The sequence below is a fragment of the Trachemys scripta genome, chromosome 14 (genome assembly GCF_013100865.1).
Source record: "Trachemys scripta elegans isolate TJP31775 chromosome 14, CAS_Tse_1.0, whole genome shotgun sequence".
NCBI lineage: Eukaryota > Metazoa > Chordata > Testudines > Emydidae > Trachemys > Trachemys scripta.
Genome location: NC_048311.1, coordinates 27,601,274 through 27,627,666, shown reverse-complemented (window position 1 = coordinate 27,627,666; position 26,393 = coordinate 27,601,274). Strand labels below are relative to the sequence as shown.

The 26,393-nt window shown below is 39.0% G+C and overlaps 1 protein-coding gene across 3 annotated transcripts in view; it reads right to left on the bottom strand.

Annotated features, from left to right (window-relative positions):
• The window catches only part of HELZ (helicase with zinc finger), a 139,442-nt gene that overhangs the window by 14,831 nt on the left and 98,218 nt on the right, over positions 1 to 26,393 (bottom strand). For all 3 annotated transcript variants that reach the window (XM_034789686.1, XM_034789687.1, XM_034789688.1), the window contains 8 exons: positions 22,120 to 22,324; positions 16,797 to 16,848; positions 15,597 to 15,796; positions 10,968 to 11,175; positions 9,059 to 9,135; positions 7,281 to 7,851; positions 5,964 to 6,201; positions 4,964 to 5,477 (listed from right to left, as the gene is read on the bottom strand). In XM_034789686.1, coding sequence (XP_034645577.1) covers positions 4,964 to 5,477; positions 5,964 to 6,201; positions 7,281 to 7,851; positions 9,059 to 9,135; positions 10,968 to 11,175; positions 15,597 to 15,796; positions 16,797 to 16,848; positions 22,120 to 22,324 — 2,065 coding nt within the window. The remainder of the gene's footprint in view (positions 1 to 4,963; positions 5,478 to 5,963; positions 6,202 to 7,280; positions 7,852 to 9,058; positions 9,136 to 10,967; positions 11,176 to 15,596; positions 15,797 to 16,796; positions 16,849 to 22,119; positions 22,325 to 26,393) is intronic.

Here is a 26,393-nt window from a genome sequence, read left to right as displayed (position 1 = left end):
TGAATAGCCCTATTGACTTCAATGGGAATTCTGATGTGCATAAAGTTAAGAATGGGCGTAAGTCTTTGCATAGTCATGACCTTAGCTATCCTCCTGTAATGTCTGAAGCCTTGATTTCCATGGTGATGTGCATGTGGAAATACTCTGCACCGCCAATCAGTAGACACAGGAGATGCTGAAACTGTGTGCTCAGCCAATGGGGGCGGGGGGATGGGAAAAGAGCAGGAGAGTAGGGCAGAGATTTAGGGCTTGTCTACGCTTAAAACATTACAGCAGCACAGTTGTGCCACTGCAGTGCTTCAGTGTAGACTATGCTGATGGCAATGATTCTTCGATTGGTATAGGTAATCCACTTCCCTGAGAGGCGGTACCTAGGTTGATGGAAAGCGTTTTCCACATGGGGACTTTGGTCATCTTAACTATGCTGCTCAGGGGTGTGGATTTTTCACACCCTTAAGCGATGTAGTTATGCTGACCTAATCTTCTAGTGTAGACCAGGCCTTACTCACACTGCTGGAATGGATCAGATAAAGGCCTACAGGTTCTCTGTCTTCTAATTTATTAATTGATCTTGATTTCCCCTGAATGTCTTCATCCTCACCGGGAAGGTCCAGGACTGTGAGATTCAGATATTCACTTGGCATCCTCATTTGTAAACACTCTCGCATAGATTTTATTTTAAGCAAACTTTTTTACCACAGTCATAAATTATACCTGCGATCTCTACAACACCTCACTGTCTCTTAACACTGATCCCTGGCTCCTTGTTTCTTAAAATTAACCTTGGTAGGGGTAACAGTCTTCCTTGTAGTCTTTACTTTTTGCCTATGCACAGGTTGTCCTTCTGAAATCTTTATAATCTTACCCTCTTATTTTATAAAATGTTCTTTTGCTTATTTTATAGCCAGTCTTGGTATATTCACACACTGATCCTTTTTGTCCCTTGAAAATAATTTCTAGATAGCACACAGTATCCTCTGACACATGAACGTTTTCCTTAAACACTTTCCATTTCCCCACTGTGCCTTTTCCCTTCTAATGCCCTTATTCTAACCGAGATAAAAAAAAATGAAGAAAAGAGCAAAAGGAAAACAGAACGCCTTCAAAGATAAAATAGTAACCTTGATTTTACAAACGTTGCCAGCAGTTTATCTCAGAGTCTATGAACACAGAAAAATCAGATATCCTTATGGGAAAAAGCTACAATATGAAATACTGTATTTTCAAGATCCAAAGATAACATCTTGCTAGCATAAATACATTTTGATCATTTGTGCTCCAGAGCTGAAGTACTAAAATTACTATTTTTTCCCTTAAAAAATAGAGATGGTACTTTTGGTTAAAAGATAAATGTCTGATAGTATCAATATTTGTTTCATACCACACTAGGCTGACTGTAAAAGCACATATGTGATGGGAATATCATAAATGAAGTACATCAGTCATCTTTACTTGGTAAAGGGGAAAAACAGACACTTTTTTGAAATGTCAATGAAAATTAGCTAGGTACATGTGAATGAAATTTCCTGTTATGCTCCTCAGCTGCTAGCTACTACGTCACCCACAAAAAGCAGAGAGAGAATATACCAGTCTAATTCCCGCTGCAACGATTTACAGGGGATAAAATACCACTTGGCTTCCCTGACATTGCCTTCTCCTCTTTGGAAGCCCAATTTTTTAAAAGCATCAGAGACTGTTGAGCCTGAACCAAAAGACCACTCAAGTCGGGAGGGGTCTTTCCACTGAGTTTAAATAGGTTGAATCTTAGAGAGGGAAAAGACCTATTCAACAGTACTTGGTCCAGTTTCGTTCCAAACGTTGCAAACTGACATGGAATGCCTAGCACTTTTCCCTGAGATCTATTTCACCCTCTAATGACTTCACCATTGAGACATATTTTGTATAGGTTTTACTGAAATGGTGGCTACTATTTTCAAACCTTGGCAATGGAAAGGTGGATTTAATAATGAGCATTTGAAACTGGGAGATAGATCACAACACTGGCTCTAAACTACTTGACAATATCCCATGGTGTAAGCTCGGTATGTCTTGAACTCCAGTACATAAATGTACTGCCCTCAGTCTCTTTTGGCTTTAAATCTTGAAGAGACCCAATAATGTTCAATTACTCTCAGTAGAGTGATTTACAATTATTCATACAGGGATATACCATTTTTAGACAAGTGCTGTGTGTTATACTGTAGCAGTGATTTAAAGTAAAACTGGTAAACTGAGATACACTGCCTTTTGGGGGCAGACAGAGGATCTGAATTTCTGTGAGCAACCAGTGTCAGGGGCTGGATATCACAAAGGAATGGATGGACCTCTTGTTAACCTGTGAGGCAAAGACAGGGCTGGCATATTGCAAAGGAGAGTGTTGAGTGGCTGACAGGCTGATGGTGTGAGGACGCTAACACCCAGTTACCAGAATCAGGGCTCCCCCACTGGAGGCAAGGGATAACTAGGTGACTCACAGCTGTGGATACCCCAAGAACTGTCGCACTGCACTCAAAAACATTTTGGTATAAAGTGCCTAGACAATGCAACGAATAGCACTTTATAAATACAAATCTAGGAAATAGTTTGGATTAGCCAGATTAGATAGATAACACAGAAGAAATAGAAAGCTACAACATGGAGGAATTAAAACCACCACCTCTCTTTAGTTTGTTTTATAATGTAAAGTTGCATCAATTAAAGGGAATATCAACAGCTTTTTCTCACATTAAAAAAACCACACTACATACAAAGGCTCTTAAATCATATTTATGGTTTTTTTGGTCCCAGATCAACAAAGCATTTCAGAACATGCTTAACTTTAAATAAGTGAGTAAGCTCTTTGACTTCAACAGAACTACTCACATGCCTAAAGTTAAGCACATGCTTAAGTGTTTTGCTGAATTGAGGCACTTAACAGATTAAAACTGCAGATATAGCCAAGTGTGCAGGACAAGTAATTTTGAAAAAGACAGCAGCCTACATGTGCACTGCAATCCTTTGTAAGAGGATAGCATGTGCCTCACATATTGGTGGATTGGGTTCCTGGTGTATCTGGTTGCGTGAAACTGCGGCACATGACACCAAGTCATCCAAAAGTCTTCCAAGTGCTTTGCACTTAAAACTTGTAAATGGGAAATGGACTTTTTCAAAATATCGTTTATTCTGCAAACCCTGCAATCTCTAGTTTTAATCTGTTAAAATAAACGTAAATGTGATTAAGAGCCTTCAGTTAAAGACATTTAATAATTAGTGTATGCGCCATGATTACATATTTCAGAAGATTAGTTTTAACTTAAATTTCTGCAGACCTGTATTGCCAAAAGCTTATATGGCGTATAAATTAACCACAGCATCATTTAACAAGGTCATTTCTACTTTCTGACTTACCAGTCTGTATCCAAACGTCAAAATTTACTTTAAAACACAACTTCATCAGTATATGTACTGTCCACTCTGTTTAATGCCTCAGCATCACAAATAATCAACATATGGCTTTAAGTTTGTATATTTATATAAAGAAACACAAAACCAAGCATTACGTACTATGTCGGTGGAGACTCATCTTCTCTCATTTGAGAACAATCAGCTTTTCCAGCTGTAACATTGTGGACTTGAAGTAAAATCGATAAACTGTCAAAGCCTAGTGATTAGCAGAGCAGCTCAAATGTTTCTTATAGTTTCTCAGCAGATGAAAGCTCAAACACTAACTAGGTATTTTCTTTTACGATTCAGAACATCAACTCTATTTTAAGTTTTATGCACAGAAAAAGAGCTATCAAGCTGAATGAGCGAACTAAACTAGCTTTCGAATGACTGCTAGTATTCAGATCTCCCTGTGAAACTTGACCTTGTAGCAGGAATCTGTGTTAAAAATACACCCAGCACTTTGTGTTGTCTTTATGGAACTCTGCCCTGGCCTTTATCTGAAGGAGCCCGATTACAAGCTTTAGAGGAAAGATTTGTTCTTTAAACATTTTTTTCCTGCCTTTGGCAAAGAGCAATCCCTTTCCCTCCCTCAACACATGTTTTCAAAGGACTAAAATTAATTTGTACTAGTTAAATATTGATTTGCTTTGCTTGTACATAAGCAACCAGTGTTGTCAGCACAGATCTGTAAGGACTATTTATTAGTTTATTGCTACCGCAGAGCCATCAAAAGGAAAGAAAACATTGCTCTTGTGCCCCACCAAAATACTTAATAATTGTGTTGAATCTTGGCAACAAAGGAGTAGATTTCATACAGACAGGGGTGGTCTAATGGAGTGGGAGGCCAGTCAGAAATTTCTGACTTCTAATCATGACTTTCTGCCCTGGCCTACACTACAAAATGTGAAAAATCCACACCCAGAAAAGACATAGTTACACCGACCTAAGCGCTGGTGTAGTGAGCAGTGTGTTGGTGGGAGAGCTCCTCCTGCCAACACAGCTACCACCTCTCATAGAAACAGATTAACTAAGCCGAGGGGAGAAGCTCTCTCCCATCGGCTTAGAGCATCTTCATTAGAGCGCTGCAGTTGTGCCAATGCAGGGTTTTAAGTGTAGACCTGCTCTTACTATGATTCTATTTGTGGCTCTGGGCAAGACATTTAACTTCTTTGAATCTGCAAAAAGGGGTACAATACAATAGAATTCACTTTTAGAGCTTTATTCAGCTACATGGAATAAGGAACCTGTTCTGCTCTCATTGAAGAGCAAGGAAAAGCTCCCAGTGCCATGAGCTAAGCAGGATAAGGGCTCCAATCTTAAATTTTCCAAAAGCCTGTAACTCCCTGCCAGCAAAGAAAGGGCTGAGTGCAAAGCCCTGAACTACCGGTGTATGTCTGAGGGGAGGGAAAGTGGCTGCAAAACTGTCCTTTTTCACAGGCATTCAAGACATGAATTTTTAATCTACAACATGCTTGCAATTCGCTATTATTAGACATGTATTTCCACATACATATGATATGTATTAAAATCCCCATACCTCTTCTAAGCTGTGGAGCGAAGAAGCAGATACTGCTCGAGATGTGAGCGGATGAAATGGCTCCTGACCCACTGCATGCTGATGATTCTGTATTTGTATAAAAGGGTTCTGTTGTGATCTATGGGGCAATGGAGGTATGCCATAATGAAAGCCCTGCCCCATTAGGTGATTCTGCTGTAGGTTAGCATAGGTCCATGATCCATCAGGTTGCAGGTACTTCAAAGGAGGTGGGGTTATGTGTTCAGATGGCAGTGAGAATGGGGGATTGTATATTTGGGGCAAATGCTGCTGAAATGCTGGGTTGTTGGACATTTCAATGTCTCTGTTGTTTTCAGTGAAGTTAGGAAAGTGGCCGCTGTGGTTTGAGTTGCATGAAGGAGAGGGGAGCGCTGGTGGGCTTCTGGGCTGAACTTGTCTGTATTGCAACAGTCTGGACTGGGGAGGTGGCATTTCAGCTAGGTCCCTGCTTTCACTTTGATCGCGGTGTGACAGTTCTCTGAGCAAGTCCTGGAACCTGTATTAGCAAAATAAATGTTATTAAGATGGAGAAATGCAAAAAGTGCATTGCTAAAGCTCCACCCATTTTGAGGTACCAGGTTCTGAATATCACAACCAGAATGGCGGCAAATACAAACCGTACAAAACATTATACTTAAATGTGCACAAGATCAAGTCTAGCTTCAAAGCCTATAATTGTGGGCAATTGGAAATTAAGGACATGAGACCTTGCTGGACTGACATACCAACCAGAACAATCACACAAAACTCAGTGATCAATATCCTTCTGAAGGCTTGAAAATTTCTGGCCTTTCTATTCCAACGAGAAGGGCCTATTAATAATAATGTAATGTATCTAGGCCTATTGCCGACACTGAACATCCTAACAACGACAGCTCTTTATAGGACTCATAGTGCCTGGCACCTGCGCATGGTATTATAGTGAAGGTGGGCTATGTTCTGTTTTTAAATACAGTACTTTGAGAATTCAGTCAACAAATACCTTGAATATGTAGCCTCTGTTTCGTCTTCTGTATTACTTGCAAGTTTCCAGTTTGCCCTAACTGGCTGTTGGTGCAATCCAATTGGCTGCTGGGGAAGATGTTGTAGGTGAGGGTGGTGATGGTGCGGATATGGAAGATTGCCCTGACTGAGATAGGCATTATGCTCATTCCACTGCTGTAATCTTGCTTGCTGCTGCTGCCTCAATGTTTCCAAAGCTACATTTCCATGCATACGATCTGTAAAACATTTACAGAAAATATAAAAATGTCCCCAACCTCCCTTTTTCAAAGCATTTGGTGCCAGAAAGGAGGATTCTACCATGTGGTATATTAAATGTAAAAAACAGTCATGATAAGAAGGTACACAAAGGAATCTCCAAATTTACCAGCACCAAAAAGTTGTTTATTAATAAACACCTGCACATCTACCAAGGTGATATATGCCATCATGTGCCAGCAATGCCCCTCTGCCATGTACATTGGCCAAACCAGACAGTCTCTACGCAAAAGAATTAATGGACACAAATCTGACATCAAGAATCATAATACTCAAAAACCAGTGGGAGAACACTTTAACCTGCCTGGCCATTCAGTGACAGACCTGCAGGTGGCTATCTTACAACAGAAAAACTTCAAAAACAGACTGATGAGCTGGAATTGATATGCAAACTAGATACAATCAACTCAGGATTGAATAAGGACTGGGAATGGCTGAGCCATTACAAACATTGAATCTATCTCCCCTTGTAAGTATTCTCACACTTCTTATCAAACTGTCTGTACTGGGCTATCTTGATTATCACTTCAAAAGTTTTTTTCTCTTACTTAATTGGCCTCTCAGAGTTGGTAAGACAACTCCCACCTGTTCATGCTCTCTGTATGTGTATATATATCTCCTCAATATATGTTCTACTCTATATGCATCTATATGCTGTAGCCCATGAAAGCTTATGCTCTAATAAATTTGTTAGTCTCTAAGGTGCCACAAGTACTCCTGTTCTTTTTATTAATAAAGTGCCTACTGTATACCAACCACTCCATAATGTATCACAGAGCATATAACCTGGTTATTTAAATCTCCCAGAAAGACTATGTATATATGAAACTCATAATGAAACACTACATATTAAAATACACCCTAAGGAGCAAATTATTCCTGATCACATTACTTACTTACTGAAACTAGCCCAACAATGACCAATTCATAGTTTTGAAGTCATACAGCCATATCCCTGACAAGTAAATACTTTCTTCATTTTCACTGTAGGGTAGCTACATTTGCACTCCCATCAATGGAGAAGAGCAGTGGTACCTACCTAATGTCTCCCCTATGGGCATTCCTGCGGGATTCTCTTCAATGAAGTTGTTCAAGTGAGATGGCAGCATTGGGTTGTGCTGTGCAATAATAGGTCTCAGAGGGTTACTGACTTCTTGCAACATGGGTGGGGGATGATGTTCTGAAATCACAGCATCTACTGCAGGAGAATGTGGTCGGTGGGGAATCGGGTTATTAAAAAAAGACTGGTTGGGGCCCATCTGGTAAGCAGGGGAAAGTTGTGAAGGTTGTGGAGGCTGCTGATTTACATGATTATGCTGCTGGACTACCTGGCTCTGCTGGGGTGGTATTTGGTTTTGCTGTTCAGGCAAATGATTTTGTTGCTGACTTAAAAGATTTTGCTGCTGTTGCACAGGGTATGGCTGCCTGGGGATCTGGGACAGGTGCTGGTAGTGGCGACTGGGGACTGCATACTGTGTATGGGGAGGGGTGAGATGTAGATTCAGCTGCCTAGGGTTGAGATTATCTTTGCGATGAAATTTAGAATTAGGATAACCAACGCTGGAACGTGACTCTGGGCTTCTATTTTGGGAATTTCCTTCTACGTCAACCTAGAACAAAGGATATAAAACATTTCAAAGTTACTTAAGAAAACAAAATCCTTGTAAGCTATGCCTGTACTACACTAAACAAATTAATCTAACACGGACTCAAGCATACAAAACCTCGGGAATGTGGGAAGAATAAGGAAGAGAAAGATGGTACTGAACAGCTTAGACATATTCTTCTCTTTATTTATCAAACTGCAGGTATATTCTGCCAACAGTTCTGGCTGGCTTCGTCTTATTTACACTCCTTTACAGTGATATTTGTGATATTTTATTAATCTGAAATTTCTCCCCATTAGGGAGAGAAAACTAATTCCTTCATAGCTATTTCACTAGGTGCAAACTAAGAAGTGCACTCCATATTTTCTTCTTATTCTTCTATATTTAAACACTACACTCAGACATTTCCCTCGTCAAATTTCTTTCTGTAGCTACTGTTATTGCAGAGATGAATTACCAGCTGCTTCCTTATGATCATATCTAATTTAGCTAATTATAGGCAACTGTCAAATGTTGAGCCTTTTGCTTTTATTTCTAGGACACAGACACCAAATATTTAATGGAAAAAGTCATTATTTGCCAGTTTTCGACATTTCACTTCAGAACACTCCATTATATGACTCACACCTTTATTTCTAAAACTGAAATTGTCGTCTACATTGCACTATCCGCTTACTCTCCCAGAAAATTACTGAAGATTTCGGAGTCTTCACTCCTAACAGAATTATTTATATTTATAGGAGTTTTATATCAAAAGGTACATTAATTTCTAAACATTTAAAAATCAATTACACTCAGTGCTAATCCTATGTGTAGACTTAAAACTTACAAATCAATACATTTAAAAAAAATTATTTATGCTAGCAGTCAGTGAAATCCAAATAGTAAACAAAGGGATTAAAATCATGAGCAAGGACAAGTAGCATGAGAAAGCATTTTTAAAAAATCAGATTAAAATCTTTTAAGTTTTCTCTTGTCCTTGGGTGACAAGAAGAGAGACCTATCGTCACTCAACAACAACTAGCGCTGATCAACACTGATGGATTCTGAAGGAAATCCCATTCATTGCCCCGGGATAGAAATGTGGTGACTAACGGGGGAGAGGACCTGTTGAGCAGGAGGGGAAGAAATGATAGAATCCTCAGAGTGAGATACGTAGTACTCAAAAGAGAAGGAAAATTATGGGGGGGGGAAGTAACTCAAAACAGACCTGTTTGGATTCCACAGGTTTTTTCTCAGGTGTCCGAATTTTATTAATTTCAGGTCCAGCACTGTTTTCAGTTTTACCTAAAAATATTTATGATATTTATGCATTAGTTTCTAGGTATGTAAAGAACGAACAAATATTTTCAACATGTTTGTTTATTTTCCTTAGACATGGGCAGACTTAGAACTAGAAGTCTAGCATTTATGACAGGGGGCAGAAACTTAACATACAACATTTCCTCCTAAATATGGCCTTCTCCTTCCCCTGTATGTTTTAACTTTTGTATTTGAATCATTACAAAGTACCTCTTCCAGTTCAATAGCTGTGCTACTGGAGTTATTGCAGGAGAAAGTAATCACTGGTTTGTGCAAGAGAAATAAAAATGGGCCGAACACAGGAACTTTTTATCCTAACCACTTCCCTCCCTGAACTTTGGTAGCTCAGTGACCTTTGATCCAAACAAACACTGACTATTTTGTTTGTAAAGGCAAAAACACCTTACTTAGCACCTCTCTTGTTTTAACTTTTAAGCCGCTAACTTTAAGAAAAATTAGAACACTGAATGATTCTATGGAAAATTATTCTTTTTAACCAAAGCAAAGGCCATCCCTAAAAATCATCCATCACTGGAATTCTATGAGATGGTAGGGAAATCACATTAAAGCACATGAGCAGATTTTCAGTGGCACTCACACTGCCCAGGTCCTGGCCACCAGCCCGGGGGTCTCTGCATTTTAATTTAATTTTAAATGAAGCTTCTTAAATATTTTTAAATCCCTATTTACTTTACATACAACAATAGTTTAGTTATAGATTATAGACTTATAGAAAGAGACCTTCTAAAAACGTTTAAATGTATTACTAACACGCGAAACCTTAAATTAGAGTGAATAAATGAAGACTCGGCACACCACTTTTGAAAGGTTGCTGACCCCTGCTGTAGAGGGATAAATGAAGTAAACTATTGCTTGTCACTATAGCAAGCAAATATGATTCAGAATATCCATCAGGAGAAGATCTTTTGAGTATGAAGGTGGCATTTTTACGTAGTCATTTTTCTGATCATAATCACAGTTTAAGGAGAAATTTAAGTGGTAGCCAAATCTCAAATAGGACCACAATGACATTTGACTTTATTCCAGATTCACTCTTCAATTCCCAGAATGGAGACTATTTTATTCTAAGCCCTAAATCATTTGGCAATGATTGACAATGTATTTTCCTACCTATTGGAACATAAATGGTTTTCCATCTATATTAGAAAAAAAATCATAAATGACATTTCAATAACCAGGGTCCCTGGGTTTTCAGGATACTCCGGTAGGGTTATGTCCAATGCTAAAATCATACTCAAGGAAATGAATCCTCCACTACCACCAGTCTACAGTCTGGTCTACAGCCTTGCACAGCCCCCCTTTAAAGACACATAATTCATAGGCATAATAAAGCCTACAATAAAGATATTATTTCCAAACACCAGCTATTTTCCTGGCTAGGCAACATCACAAATAACTATTTCTGCTTAATATATTTGCTAATGTTTTACAAAATATTCTAACTTTGTGTCTATTTCCTCACATCCACATCCCAAAACACACCAACTTCATGGGGTGTCTCAGGAAAGAGAACCGGTTCGGTATGGGCCATGGGAAATGAACTACCATCAGCCCCCTGAAGAACGGGATTGGTGTTCACAAGTTGGGGATGGCATGGAGAATCCTGCCCTGTGATCGCCATTCCTGGGTGTAAACAGAGGAACAAGTTTCCATTGCTGTCAAATTCAGCATCTGTCAGGAACATTCAAATTCACTTTAAAAATGACAGGTTTCTCACAATATTCTGTCTGAACTGCAGATATGGTCACCAAACAAGAAGTCACCCGCCGAGGGATTTGAAGAAACATACAACTCACCATTTCGATTTTGTTCATGTTGCTCCTTTTCTTGATGTTGAAGTTGCTGCTGCCCTATACTAACTGGTGAATGATGTCCCAGGCCATAAGGTATAGGAGACCCGCGCCCATGCGCCTGTAACAGGTTCATATTATATGCCATAGCTGCTTGGTGCGTAATGATTCGAGGGTCAACTGCAAACCTACCCTGATACCCTGTCCACGGTACCTATGTAATTAAAAAAAAAATAGATGCAATAAATGAATGTACATTTAAGGAAAGGCACAGTGTCAATTACAATTACTATGGCATCATCAGGAAGCACTTCTCCATAGTAGTGGTGATGATGAGGCGATAAAGCATTTGTGAGTGATAGGAAAAAAAAGCAACAAGTTCAGGCAAAGAGCAAAAAGGTCAGGCATAGTAGCAACGGTCACAGAGAAGAAGACTTTTGAAGAAGAGTGAGATAAACCAACAATGAGGGCTACATTGGGGACGAGGGCAATCATGGAAGTGCATCTGACAGGAGATAAAACTTGAAAGCCACTGAAACAAGAAGGCAGGGACCTTCCCTTCTCCTAACTGCAATAAAAGCAGATGAAACTGATTAAATAAAGGAGGTGGGTCAATGCACCGTTACTGCAGATATTCAAGACCAGGTTAGATAATATATTAGTGAAAGATGGACAGAGTAGCCTATGAACTAGATACCATGACCAGGCAGGTCACTCTGTCCACGAAATGCCCCAGTAAAGTCAGTGGGGCTCTGGTGGGCTCAGCAAGCAGTCCAGCCACACGTTACACGCTGAAGGACCTAAAAATCTATGTTATGGGACATATTTTAAAAAGCGGGGGGGAAGGGTCAAGAAGGGACAAAAAGGGTCACACGCCACTCCCCAGATGCCTGGGGGGGGCACATTCAGAAGGGAACCGCAGCAGTGAAAGGAGCAGAAAGTGGGGCTGCTGGGTGGCCCCATGCTGTCAGTTCCTCCAACATGGATGTACTGCCCCCAGTCCGCTCCCAGCCCTTCCACACAGCTGCTTCTCCTAGGGTCTGTACAGCTGGAGGACAGGGCTGGGGGTGACACTGGTAAAGCCATACCAGAGGAACTGCTGGCATGGGGCTGTCCTCTTTTCATCTGAAATTGGTATCTGGTACAGCGGGAGGACAGAGCCCGTCCCTCCTCCCAGGAAAAGCACGGGGGCCCGGGTTGGGGAGCAGGACGGGGACAAGTCATGTGAGGGGTCATGTGGGGAGGTCACATGCCCCCCTGTGTGTTCCTCCCATGAGTTGCCCATCTGTTTGAAATAAAATTCACTTCTTGAAAGCGTGAAATCGAGGGTCTTTAAAATACTGTGCATTTCGTTCCCTAAAATCTGAAAAGGAAGACATCCCTGGATCAAATTAGTTCAATCTTCCCCTGTGGGGAAGTTTATTAAAAAAGGCGATCCCATGAATAAAAAGAGAATGAAATGAATATCATCAATGCTCAGTGTGACAAACCATCCTTAACTGAGGGCAGCAGACAACCTCCCTCATCTTTTACTCTGGATATGAAAGCTGCCCTAAACGATACAAAAAGGCCTTTTTGTCTTACATGGCCGCAGTCATTTTATTATATTTTTAATAAATTAATCCCTTCATTATTTGCTTTAAACATAGTTTCTTCCAAGTAATTCATTAGATTTTTGCAAATATTTGCCTTTGAAACCTGTACTCCCGAACTTCAGCTGTGGGCTATGTGCTTCCTCCAATTGTGTCTGTGCAATTTCAAATGATCTCCAATATACTTCCTTTTTGAAAGCAGACGTCTTATTAGTATGTGGACCTTCAGACCTAATTATTTAAAAATCCATCCCTGGGGCGGGGGTGGAATATGCTCAAACATACTGATATTTTCTTTTGATTGGAGGTACAGAGGAATATATTAGGCCTTAAAATGTAAAACAGAAAAAAATATTTAAATTATTTTGTTTTGATATTAATAAAAAGTGAGTAAGCATTACAAAGCTACAGCTGCTGGCCTTCTCATTCCATTTAAATTTAACCATCATATGCAGACTTCTGGTAACCTAGTAAAAAGAAAACTTATTTGACCTAATGAATGGAAATCAGTGGTCTTACTACTTAAAAATGGAGAAGATTGTGTAATCTATAGTTGCCAGATGGTCTGGGCACCCATATTTGAAAGCATAGGTTTATAGCAAGCCTCAAAATAGTAGCCATGAATTGGATTTTCATAAAGAACCCACACAACTATTAAAAAAGTTAACCGTGTGTGAATATTTACAAATGTATAAGAAATTATATGTACACATGTGCATGCATACATCCTATCCCCAAAGAAACTTTCAGGAGATGTGCACAACTATGTTACTGCACAACATTATTTCTGTAACTACTGTTCTCTCTTCCCCAATTCCCTACCTACTTTTTTCTGCTCTTAATCTTAGATTGCAAGGTCTCCAGGTGAGGGAACATGCTTTTTATTTGTACAGTGAAGTGTCTAGAACACTCTTTGGTGCTATATCAATGTATAATTCTGCATGTAATTCCTGCAACCTAACAAACTGCAAGCATCAGGTATTCTCATTGTATGCTCAAGTTATAGCTTCTTCTTTGACATCTCAAGGATGATCGTTATTTGGTAACATTGTGGGTAAAGTCACTCGGAATTAGTTGCTACATCTAATGGAGAGAGGAGCGGAGGGAATACTGACTCCCATTAAAAAAAAGAGTAGGGGGAATCTATTCATATAGCAATGCCAATGTTATCAACAACAGAACCAGGCATGTAATTTCAGCAGCACAGTAATCCTCAAAGGAAAATTAATAGTTCTAATTGATCAGCTGGACAGTTAACTGCTTGTAATTCAATTTTCATATGCTGGTAATATTTTAAGTGCCCAAAGCTGAGGTGAGCTAGAATCATCTTCTATTGCCTAGTGTGTTTTGGTTCAGCAGTACAACAACTTCAAAAGGTGTGCTAGTCATAAAGCAACAACTCTGAGGGAATTAGATGCACTTCTTGTGATGCTCCAGAGAGAAAGATACATCTCCCATTATGCTTATTCCTTCAGGGGACTCTGATGTGCACCTGTGAAGCTTCACAGATGTGGATTTGAAAATCAGACTTACATGCAGAGAATATGAAAGACTAGAAGCATAAACTCTTGGATTTTCAGTCAAATTAGCCACAGTCAGAGGTCCCATTCAAGTACTCAGCCGTTCAACATTCAGAGACATGGGATTATAGTCCTATCTATTCAAGTCACAAGCTTTAAAGCAAATATTGCTATCATATAGCTCAAAAATGACTTTGCATAGAGCAATGAGAATGTCTGTGGTAAATATTTAGGGTCTGAACCTAATCTTATACCACTTTTACTGTGGTGTAATTCCATTGACTGCAGTGTCTCCTGAATTACAAAGGGAAAGGCAAATCAGAAAATGCCCCTTCGGCCTGGTCTACACTAGAAAATAGGTTGTCTTTAACTATGTCGCTCAGGGGTGTGAACAGTTTATTTAAGCCTACCTAAGTCCCCGTGTAGACAATGCTAGGTCGATGGAAGAATTCTTCCATGGATATAGCTACTGCCTCTCGGGGAGGTGGATTACCTACGTCAACACTGAAGCACTAAGCAATGCACTGCAGCGCTACACCTGCACTGCTGTAGTGTTTCAAGTGCAGACAGGCCCTTACACAAAATGAAGAGAAGCAATTTTGAAGCCCCAAATACTCAGCAAGCCACATTTTCATAGCATGCTAAAAGACAAGCAAGCAAACCCATTCTAATTTGGGTACAGTATTATTCAAATTGTGTTGTTTACATGTTATATTTTTCCTTGTATATTTATGGTAATAAAAGTATGATCCATGGCCTTCCAGGTCTGGATTCTGACTGGCTAAATACATACAAAAGATGGATAATATTGTAACTTGTTTTAAAATCCAAGTCACTGAAACAGTAATAAAACAAACCTGTAAATTATTATCTTAATTAGTGAATGTGGGGAGTTTGGGTGGAGGTTGTATATACAGTACTTTTCTTTTTATCTAAGGAGAAGGCTGGGTAGGTCAATGGTTCAATTAACTAACCTCATACCTTGCAAATCTGAGATCAAAGGCTACCATGATAATATGATCTGTTCTGAAAACCCCAGGGTTATTATGGACTACTATTACTATGCTTTATAAAAGATGAGGACTTTTGAAACTTTACAACAGTTCTCTCTTCACACTTCTACATAGAAACCACACTGTCACTTCTATTCCTCCGCAAATTCAACTAATGCTTGTGAAACAATATTATTCAGAAAGCTTTCAATAATTGACCATTATATCTCAACTGTTCCTGCATTCTCAGAAGAAGAATTAATTAATCAGCAGTAATTAATCATGACCATCTTCATTCGATTTCAATATGGGTAAACCTCATATGGCTTAAACATGAAAACCCTTTTAGGCTGTGTGATATTCTTCGTAGGAGCAACATCATTAAGCCCTTGCAGCTTGGTGGTCATCACCATATTCCTAGCTGGGAAAACCCAAGTAAGCATGAAAGAGGCTGGCACACTTTTCACTACCCAGTCTTGTGTTCATTTTATCTATATAATAAAAGAAGAAAATAGGAAAATAAATGCTTACAGGTAAAGGCACAGACATGACCATATTTCCTCCATAGACAGCAGGTACGTAAAGAATACTTGTCCCAGTGTGAGGATCTATCCTTTGAACAGGGCTTGGAGATTTCCCCAGGTTGGGATGAGGTCCAAGAGGAGGAGGAGGAGGGGGAGGAGTATACGCTCTGATAGGATTTCCAATTAGGACAGAAGGATTGGGCTGAACTGAAAAATAAACAAAAAAGAAACACAAAGAGAGGAAAAGAACATGAAGTACTTCAGTGACTTATTTTTTTCCCTTCCAAAAAAGGACCCTTCTTTCCAAATTCACCTTTATACAGAAGAATCTGATACAGACAGAGAGAGCATTAATCTAAAATCACTATTCTTTCTATAAGTTTCCCCAGATCCAATAAACAAGCTAAGTTTTAGTGAACTTCTGGGACTAGGAGAAAGCAGAGGAAGAGGGCGGGGGAGAGGAAGAAGCAGGGGGAGTTATTTAAAGGAGAAGCTCCCCAGTGAGCACCAGCTATACATTTTTACTTAAAATTTGACATGACCGTTAAGGTGGCCAAATGAACTATACAAATTGCACACACTACAACAATACAACCCTGGTTTACTTCTTCACTCTTTTAATAGGGACTAGAAATGCTTTTTAAATTAAAAACAAATACATATAGGTCTGAAGTCACTGTAGACTACCTAGCTAGAATATCATGATTCAGTAAGTTATAACTCTGTGTAGATCCATATATCCAAGTAAGTCCAAATTATGTTATAAAACAGTTAGAGGACTATCATTTTATACCATGATTCCCATGATTCTACACAGCCATTCTGCTAGTGTAGATCAGCTCACACACCCAGGTTATTGTATCCATTCCAAGGTGGTGTGTAGCATGGGTTTCAGGCACAAATCCTCTTCCACAGGTCAGAACGATGATAGCAACAACTATGTTGCAACAAGGTTGTATCTAAGTTCTAAAGTCAGCATGCAAAGAGCATATAACGAGAACCCAGGAGTTACCTAATGTCTACTTAAAGTATGCTGAGATATCTGCTGAATTCACATAAGGAATAAATGACTTTCAGAGACATAATGGGCCTGATCCTCCCTTAACACATACACCTGTATAAATCAACATTAACTTCACTGAAGTCAAACTAGTAGAAGCATGGGAGAATCATTCCCAGTTTCTCCAGAGAAACAGTAGACACTTACCAATTCCATCCGTTTGAAAATGGTCATTCTGATTATGATGATGGCCCTTGCCCTTGAATGAAAAAAAATCATAATCACTTACTTTTTTTTTTACATGTTTAATGCAGACCAAACACAAAGACAGTTCTTTATTTCAACACAGTAATAGTCAAGTAAATTAAATATAATTACAGAGAAGAGGTTGGAAAAAACAGCAAGTCTGCCACTCTTTTCTTGAGTCTTTTTACTTGCGCAATTCCACTGGTTCAGTACTGTTCCACCAAGGCCAGTACAAAGTACCATTAGTAAGCACCTCTGTTTCACAGTGCACTCTGCCCATCCTTCCAATTCCCACTGCCATACCTGACTACTAAACGGGAGTACTCAAAATTGCACTGTCTCTAATATTGCAATATCTGAAATGCTCCCATTTCTCCCTTTCTCTAAAGGAAAAGATATAGATTTGCTTTATTATTACTGCTTGAAACGGGAACTACAAGCAATTTGATACATGGATTTGAAATGACCAGTTTCACTCTAGCTTGTGTAAGTGCCTCTGCCTTTGCACGGTCTTTAAGATCTTGTGATATACACAGTGTTGGGGGACAGGTTCTCTGAGGATCTGATATCTTCTTTCGCTTCAAATTAAAATTTTAGAACAGAGACACTTGTCAGGATAAATATTATTATTATTTTGATTTGCCAGTTTTGACTGAGTACCTTGATAATCTATAAAGAATGGATAAAAGAACAAACTTTTCCATCATCACAGATGTGCAGGGAGAAAGCAAACAGCTGTTACCAACTTAACTATTAACAGCTCCCCTTCATCAACGTGTGCACACCTGACACTCACAAACGGGTTTCCAAAAATGTCTAGAGCTTTAGAGCACTCCAAAGGCCCTGGGACCTAAGCTCTAAACAGCAACAACTACCTTCGGACAAAAATTATTTACATAGATTTTAAGGTTTGATACTTGATTTTCAGCTAGTTTGACTCTGTTTGTATACATTACATTTACATTTTGCTGAAGGGAACTTTTGATTATGTATTCAAAAGACATGTATAATAAGGGCTAAGGAGCTAATCCTTATTTGTATAATTTGTACGACAAGAGGACTTTTAAAAACAAGAAGGCAGTTACTTACATAGGAAGACGGAAAATAAAGTAAAGAATAAGCAAAAGACCTGTAAAGGCATGTAAAAGGCTGCTAAATATAAATAATGTACTCCGGCAACCATTTTAGAAACTGACTGGAAAATCCAACACAATCAATTTAAGCATTCAGAGTAACAGCCGTGTTAGTCTGTATCCGCAAAAAGAAGAACAGGAGTACTTGTGGCACCTTAGAGACTAATTTAAGCATTGTTCATCAAAGGCTACCTCCAGACTACAAGGTAGGGATGTGAGTATAAACAGCAGTATAGCGGCACTGGAGGCATGGCTTAGCAGTACTGAGTACCTACTCCCCTGCAGGTTTGTATTCAGCCTCTGCTGCTGCTACCCATCCTACCACAGCTACGCTGCTATTTACACTCCTGCTAGTCTGCACCAAGCTAGCGCAAGTTTTTGTACACAAGCAGGGGAATCACGCCCCTACTTCATAGTGTAGATGTAGCCAAAGAGACGGCAGATAGTAGTGCTAACATAATCCCCTTCTTCTATCACTCAACAATATATATCACATTTTATAAGTATTGTAAAAATACTTCCCCATTAGATTAGCTGAATGTGTCAAGTCAGAAACACTGTATATTATCGCTCTTGAGATTTTATATCCTGCAGTGAGGGGAGATGCAGTAGAAGTGATGGGCCAGCCAATTGCTGCTAAGTGATGCTGCCAGCGGTGGAGGAGATAAAGCATGGCACCATGCACCCTGAATGATAATCTGAGATCCTTTTAGTCATTTTCTGTTAATCAGTCACCCCACCTTTTGCAATTCATTATCGGTTGCTTGGTCTTTACTCCCCTGGTATCTGCTGCCCAGAAGGAATGATAGAGCAGATCTACAGAAGCCCCAGAACAGCAGATCTTTGGGATGAGTTCACCTCTGCCGTGTGTATTTTATAGTAGAAAGGGAGGCTACAGTCAGAGCTATCACTCCTACACTTTAAAGAACACTTAGGCATCAACTGGAGAAAGTACCTAAGCACCTGAAGTCAACAGGACAGGCACATGCTCAAAGTTAAGCATGTTCATAAGTTCTGAATAGGATGCTTTTCTGAATCAGGAAATACTCTCTCAAATTTAAAGTATTTTTTAAAACCTATTGATGGCTGCAAAACTTTACTTGCCCAGTAGATAAGTCTAGGCAGTTTTCCAGAAGTCTGAGCTAATTAATCAGTTGTCTAAGTACAGAGACAGGTGGATTTGACAAACGTTGACCTATGCATAAAATGGATTAAAGGACAGTGTCAGACTGGTCTCTGAATTTCTTATTGTTTTTTGTATTAATATTATTTTTGAAAAGAAAATAATTATTTATTTTTAACAGTTGTGTTTAAGCAAACAAAACCCCAGAAGCTTTTAAAAAGGGCTATTCATATACTAAGAGACCTAATACCAAATCACAATTTAGGCAAGTTTTGTGCCCTACTATCAACCATTCGTTGTTCACACAATTCTATTGCTGTATTTATTTATGCTGTCAATTGGTATCACATAGTCTGTTATATGCCCATAAAAGTTCTGCTATACCTAACATACTTGCTATGCTTTGTAGCAATTGCTTTTAGGGATCTTATTTTCAAAATGTGGAAAGGTTGCCTGGTTTGACTAAGATTCTGTATGTAACCGCATCACATGGTGATTTTTTTTTTAAATTTACGGTGCAGTTCTACACACATAACGACTCTGTTTAAATGGCACCGTGGAGCTCTCAATGACTTCTGGATTAAATTTACAAGTAAAAAAAAAATTTTTTTTCTTATTTTCCCCAACTTCCCACAATAGCAAACCAACCCAACCTGAGAGCTGAAAATCAAGCCAGATTCTTTCTGGTTTGTGCATCATCACCATTAATAAACACAAATTCAGTTAGATTTCACATTTGGCCTAGCACAATTATATTGATAATGCTCATGCCAGTACAGAATCCATCTAACTCCATATTAGCTGTTTTGGCCTTGAAGGGGTGACACACGTAAAAACTTATTTAAAACTATTAGCCAGGATGGGCAGGGATGCAAAACCATGCTCTGAAGTGTCCCTAGCCTCTGTTTGCCAGAAGCTGGGAATAGGCGACAGAGGATGGGATCACTTGATAAATTACCTGTTCTGTTCATTTCCTCTGAAGCACCTCGCATTGGCCACTGTAGGAAGACAGGATACTGGGCTAGATGGACCATTGATCTGACCCAGTATGGCTGTTCTTATGTCAAGGAATACATTTTATGCTGAATAAGTACAGGGTCAGATGTAAGACGGTACCAGTTTTACAGAATCACTTTTCAGCGTAGATCACAGGTAAGCAATAACTCTTGAACTGCACAGATATCCATAAACTCAGTACAGAACAATTCTTGGGGACTAGTCTTCCTATTTCTTCAGTAGTAGAAATACATCAGCATACATCTCAAGCCTCCTCTCCACTAACAACAATATATGTTATATTTAAAGAGGCCTAACAAGAACAGAACTAATCACGGGCTTTTAAAACTTGAAGGGGAAAAAAGGGAGGTTTATTACTTATTGTAGTTACTTCCTACGTGTGTTCAAGTATTATCTGCTTACTTTACTCCTGTCATCTCAGATGACAACTTGTCAACTATGTTCAGATGGAAGAGCTCTCATTACTGTGATGATGTAGGTGGAAGAAAGATTTTCAGATCTTAGGTTGAAATGAAAGTGCAGGCAGTTTGAAAATGTATCTTTTGACTTATATATCAAATGTGCTTAGTTTACAAGTCATTGAGAGAGAAAAAAATGAAACTATCTGCCCACAAAAACTCTTTTTTTTTAATATAACAATTTATCTGCCTTACAGAAACAGTGATTCTTACTTACTAATACAATACATGTCAAAAACATTTTCAAATTTTACCAATTAAAATCAAACATAGCAAATCTTTCAACTGTAAATTGCACTCAAGACTGACTGAAGCACCAGTAAAAAATGAAACAGCAGTAAGAGCAATTTAAAATGAACGGACTTGAAGTTTTTTATAAACCTAATGCTTTGATGCATTATTAGGAGCTTTAAAAAACTGCACTTTGTTTCAGAGACCAATGGATCTTGATAAAGTAAATGAACAGTCCCAATTATAAAGACACATTTTGAAACGATTACCAAAGTGAAAGCTTTTTTTATTGCACTGACAAATAAAATTAAAAATCAGCAATGAAAACCAGCATTAATTTGAAAATTCACTTTAACTGTTAACTTGTAATAAAAAAATATAAAGTTGCAAAAAATTCTGTTTTTTCTTCACATAAAATGAAATTTTTAACAGGCCTAACAAAGCACATTTTAATTACAACTGCAAACATGGATCAATTAAAACAGTATCTTATTTACTGACATTTTGTGACAACTAAATATAGAACTTCATATTATTCTTCATGAGCATAATTAAGAGGGGAACATATGCTTTAACCATTCATGTACTATCTTCTCTCTTGGGAAGGGGAGAGAAAGTTAGTTTTGTGCAAAGGTAAACTTCACCCTTATATCAACCAAGAACATCTTCTAGTTACATCCTTGATAGTAATCAAATTTGGCCTTTGGATGAACAGCAATAATCAGTTAATGCTAAATAAATACTGTATTTCAATAGATTTAAAGCAAGAAGGGACCATTATGATCATCTAATGTGACTGCCTGCAAAACACAGGCCACTGAATTTTTGCACCAAGTCTAAAAATGTGTGGTTATTGTCACACTGGTTTTTCATTTTCCCCTCACTGGCCTGTCTATATCCACCTGTTGTCTCTTGTCTTAGCAATTCAGGGTAGGGACTGTCTTTTTGTTCTGTGTTTGTACAACACCTAGCACAATGGAGTCCAGGACTGGGACTCCTACATGCTACGGTAATACAAACAATAAATGAATGAATGAATGGTGGTTGAGCTAGAGCATATCTTTCAGTAAGAAATCCAATCTTGTCCAGTCCAAGCTATTGCTAAATAAATATCACCTTGTAATTAGGTCTAGTGCCTTCTTTTGAAATTGTTAACGGCACCTTCAGCAATTGCATTGACATCTCCGACTGCAAGTCTGTATATGCGTGGAAGCTATTTTAAAACAACAACTAGCCCAATAAACCTTTTATGTCATTTCTCGACAGATATTTCTACCTTCACTCCCACCTCCTGACAAACTTCATTACCAGTTATGCTTTACCTTGGGTGGTGATTGTTGCTGTTTGTTGGTATTTGCTGAATGCTGCTGTCGCAAAGCCCGAGGGATAAACTCGGGTGCCAGTGGATTCAACACATAGGTTTTCTTTAACTCCAAAGCCTCCAACTGAGCCTTGATCTGTTCAAACGTGATACCGTGGAGGCTCTCATTCTCGTGACACAAGGCAATAAACCTCTCCCAAAATTTCCTAAGGAAAACAGTTTATAAAGAATAAGATTTACCAACTCAGGTTATAGTTAACAGAGGTTTTACACAGCTAAGTACAGTTCGTATTTTTCCTACATGCCCATCTTCTACATCATGCCTCCAATTCTGCAACAAAATCCAGGGGCAGGGCCTATGCATAGCCCCAACCACAAAGTAGGCATAAGGGTCTGTTCAGGCAGATCAAACTCCAGCCCTAACCTATGTCATATAATTTCTGATTCCTATACCTATATCAACATAAAAGCATGGACTGCACTAACCTGGAAATTTTCTAAAAGACCAAACATACAGTAAAAACATCTGTTAGTCTTTAAGGTGCCACCAGACTCTTTGTTGTTTTAGTAAAAACACAGAACACCATTAAAGCTCTACACTTTACACACATTAAACACTATTAAAGCTCAAAAAGCCAAATGCTTTGCAAAGAAGATTAGTATCATTATCCCCATGCAAAGCAGTGACAGAGCCAGAAATTGATCTCAGGTCTTCTGAGTCCCAGTCCAATGTCCCATCAATTGCTTCCCTTGGAAGAAGGAAGTTGTCACTGACAGGATCAGAATTAGTTTATCCACTAATATCCTGCTTAGTTGAGGCAGCAGTTTCAAACTGCAAAGTGCAGCTGTATTCACAGCCCCAAGCCCTCCCATTCCAAAGGGGGGGGGGGTTGGAGAAGAGGCAGCATGTCCTACTCCATTAACTGAGGAGGGGGAATAATATGACCCTGAGTTTTTCTTGGTTTTCTTGAAGTAATAATACTAAATACAAATCACACAGTATTTGTCTGGTAGCAATAGTGGGACAAAATATTGAAGGACGGTCTTGCTGTTAAAGCACAGGATGGTGAGTTAGAAGAGTTAACTTTTAGAAGTCTACTTTATTTTTAAACATCTGTGGCAATATCTATTGGTAAAACATTTGATTTTAGGAATTCTATCAACAAATACTTTTTCTGAAAAGCAAGCAGAACATGGGACAGTCATTTTCCTCTGAAAATATTTAAATCTATCATTGTTTAAAAAAACACAACACAACACAACAACCAGGATCTTATCTCCTTTAATCAAGGAAAAATTATTAAATTCTCTTCTTCAAGCAATGAAGGGTGATGAAAAATATAAGATCTAGGGGGAAAACTACCTTATTCTTTGAAAAGATGAAAACCCTACGACGCACATTTAATAATAATCCATCTCTTTAATTTTCATTTTTTTGGTGAAAGATTAAAGACAACAGGCTGACAATATTTTACACTAGTATATGTCTGCTGACGATCTCAGATTGATTTCTGTACTGGAAGGTGTTGAAAAAAACTGAAGGCCTGTATAATATATTACCATTATTCATAATCAGATTGGGGTGCCTGCTTCTTCTGTTTTTTTCCTGAACATAAGGTAATAAGAACTATAGTCATATGTAGATTTGTAAGTGTTTTACAGAAGATGGGAAATATGAGGCCATGCGAATGAGCAAAGAATTATTTTTAAAAATAAAAGACTGCCCTCCTGGGCAAAAATCTGGCTGGCTCTTCCATAGGAGAAAGAGGCCAAAACACAAGTGTAGAGTTTTGTTTAGAGTGCACAAGTGTTGTGGTCCCCCAAAACCTGTAAAACTGATATTCTGCAGGTCTACTGCACATTGACCTGCAAAAAGGGTTCAGTGATCAAGGTTCCTTGATCCACCTATGGCCACCGGGCATACATAGAGGAGTTTAGTGGATGATCACGTTCAAGGAGCAGAATCTGCCAATTCTGGTCAATAAATGATGAGGTTTCTGTGACATTGCAGTCTATATAATTTTATAAAAATATGCTAATGAGTGAATATAATGTAACTGGAATATGCTTCATGCAAAAGGTCTCTTGTAAGGTATCATTACAAAACTTATAATCGACTGAGTGTGATCATCCTATTTATATAAATGTACCCCTCTTGTATCTGAAACTAGAAATATGAAATATAACTCTGAGGGCCTATTGTAATTATGCAAAGTGTGGGTCCTTAATAGTGGTTTGGATCTTGATGATTACCATTAACCAGGACAATTGTCTGCAGATGGGTGTGTTTTACCTGTAAGTCTTCCTGTAAACATGTGTGCTGGCAAGTGGGCAATGAAGTCTTGCAGTGACATGTGATCATGTCACCTGAACTGGAATACATCTTTAACCTGGTGTCTTTCCATTGAGAAGGAGGGGGTGGGAACCCAGAGAGGGACAAAGGATTCCCACCTTATGCAAAACACATATAAAGGGGTGGAACAGAACAAAGGGGAAGGAGGAGAGCCATCATGAAAAATCCCCTAGCTACCACCTGAGCTGAAACAAGAGCTGTACCAGGGGAAAGAATTGTGCCCAGGCCTGGAAGGTGTCCAGTCTGAGGAAAAAACTTACTGAAGCATCTCTAAAGGTGAGATTATCTGTATTCAGTTTGATTAGACATAGATTTCCGCGTTTTATTTTATTTTGCTTGGTGACTTACTTTGTTCTGTCTGTTACTACTTGGAACCACTTAAATCCTACTGTCTGTATTTAATAAAATCACTTTTTACTTATTAATTAACTCAGAGTATGTATTAATACCTGGGGGAGCAAGCAACTGTGCATATCTCTGTATCAGTGTTATAGAGGGCAAACAATTTATGAGTTTACCCTGTAAAAGCTTTATACAGGGTAAAACGGGTTTATTTGGGTTTAGACCCCATTGGGAGTTGGGCATCTGAGCGTTAAAAACAGGAACATTTCTGTTAGCTTCGTTCAGGTAAACCTGCAGCTTTGGGGCAAGTAATTCAGACCCTTTGTTGGAGCAAACCAGTGTGTCTGTCTCAGCAAGACAGGGTGCTGGAGTCCTGAGCTGGCAGGGAAAGCAGGGATAGAAGTAATCTTGGCACATCAGGTGGCAGCTCCCAAGAGGGTTTCTGTGATCCAACCCGTCACAGTTTCTATAGGGGAATACTGCCTTTTTTGTTCTATATTTGTACAGCACCAAGCATAATGGGGTCCTGGTCCATGACAAGGGGGGGGGGGGCTCTGCATTTTATTTTAATTTTAAATGAAGCTTCTTAAACATTTTAAAAACCTTATTTACTTTACATACAACAATAGTTTAGTTATAGATTATAGACTTATAGAAAGGGACCTTCTATAAAAATAAATTAGGCAAGTCATACACAATGAACATTATTTCTCAAGTCGTACTTCAACAAATTTAGGGACTGTTTTGAAGTATCGAACCAGAAGTGCTGGCAACTGTAACAACATAGGAAACACACTCCATTTGCTACCCCTTGTCTCCTTCTGCACTTGGTCTTTTAAGGAAACAGGACAGGCAATCAGTCTAGTTCCAGGTGGCAAGTTCACCCAGCCTATGAGAACGGAGATCCTAAGGAGAGACGCCACTGGTTGACCAGTGTCGTTCGTAGGCGAATCTGAGGGAGGGCAAATGTCTCTCTTGAAAGACTGCAGGAATAGTTACTAAGGGTGGGTCTACGCTACAAATTTACAATGGCACAGCTGCACCACTGTAGCATGTCTGGTGAAGACGCTCTAAGCCAATGGGAGAGAGCTCTCCCATCAGCTTAATAATTCTACCTCCACAAAGAGGCGCTAGCACTGCCTACACAGGGGTTTAATGTCAGTACAACCTACATTGCTCAGGGGTGTGGATTTTTCACACCCTGAGTGACAGTTATATCGAAGTAAGTATGTACTGTAGACTGAGCCGCACACACATAAGAATTTAAAATAGCCATTCTAATGCCAATCTTTCGCAGTGATTTCATGTAAATGAGAAGTACTCTTAAATTTCACTATATAGATGGCCCATTTTCTGCATGAGCATCAAGTCATTTGACTGTAAGGCAAACGCATTTTGCAAGTTTTTAAGTGAGAATTAAACAACGATATGGAAATATTTCACTGGGACGCTATAATGACAGAGCGCTCTGTGATTAATCAATGCAGTCATCAAACCTACCGCAAAGCACTAGGACTCCACTGAGGCCCATGCACTTTTCTTTAAATGCCCCAAGCAGTCTCTCTACACATGGAACACTT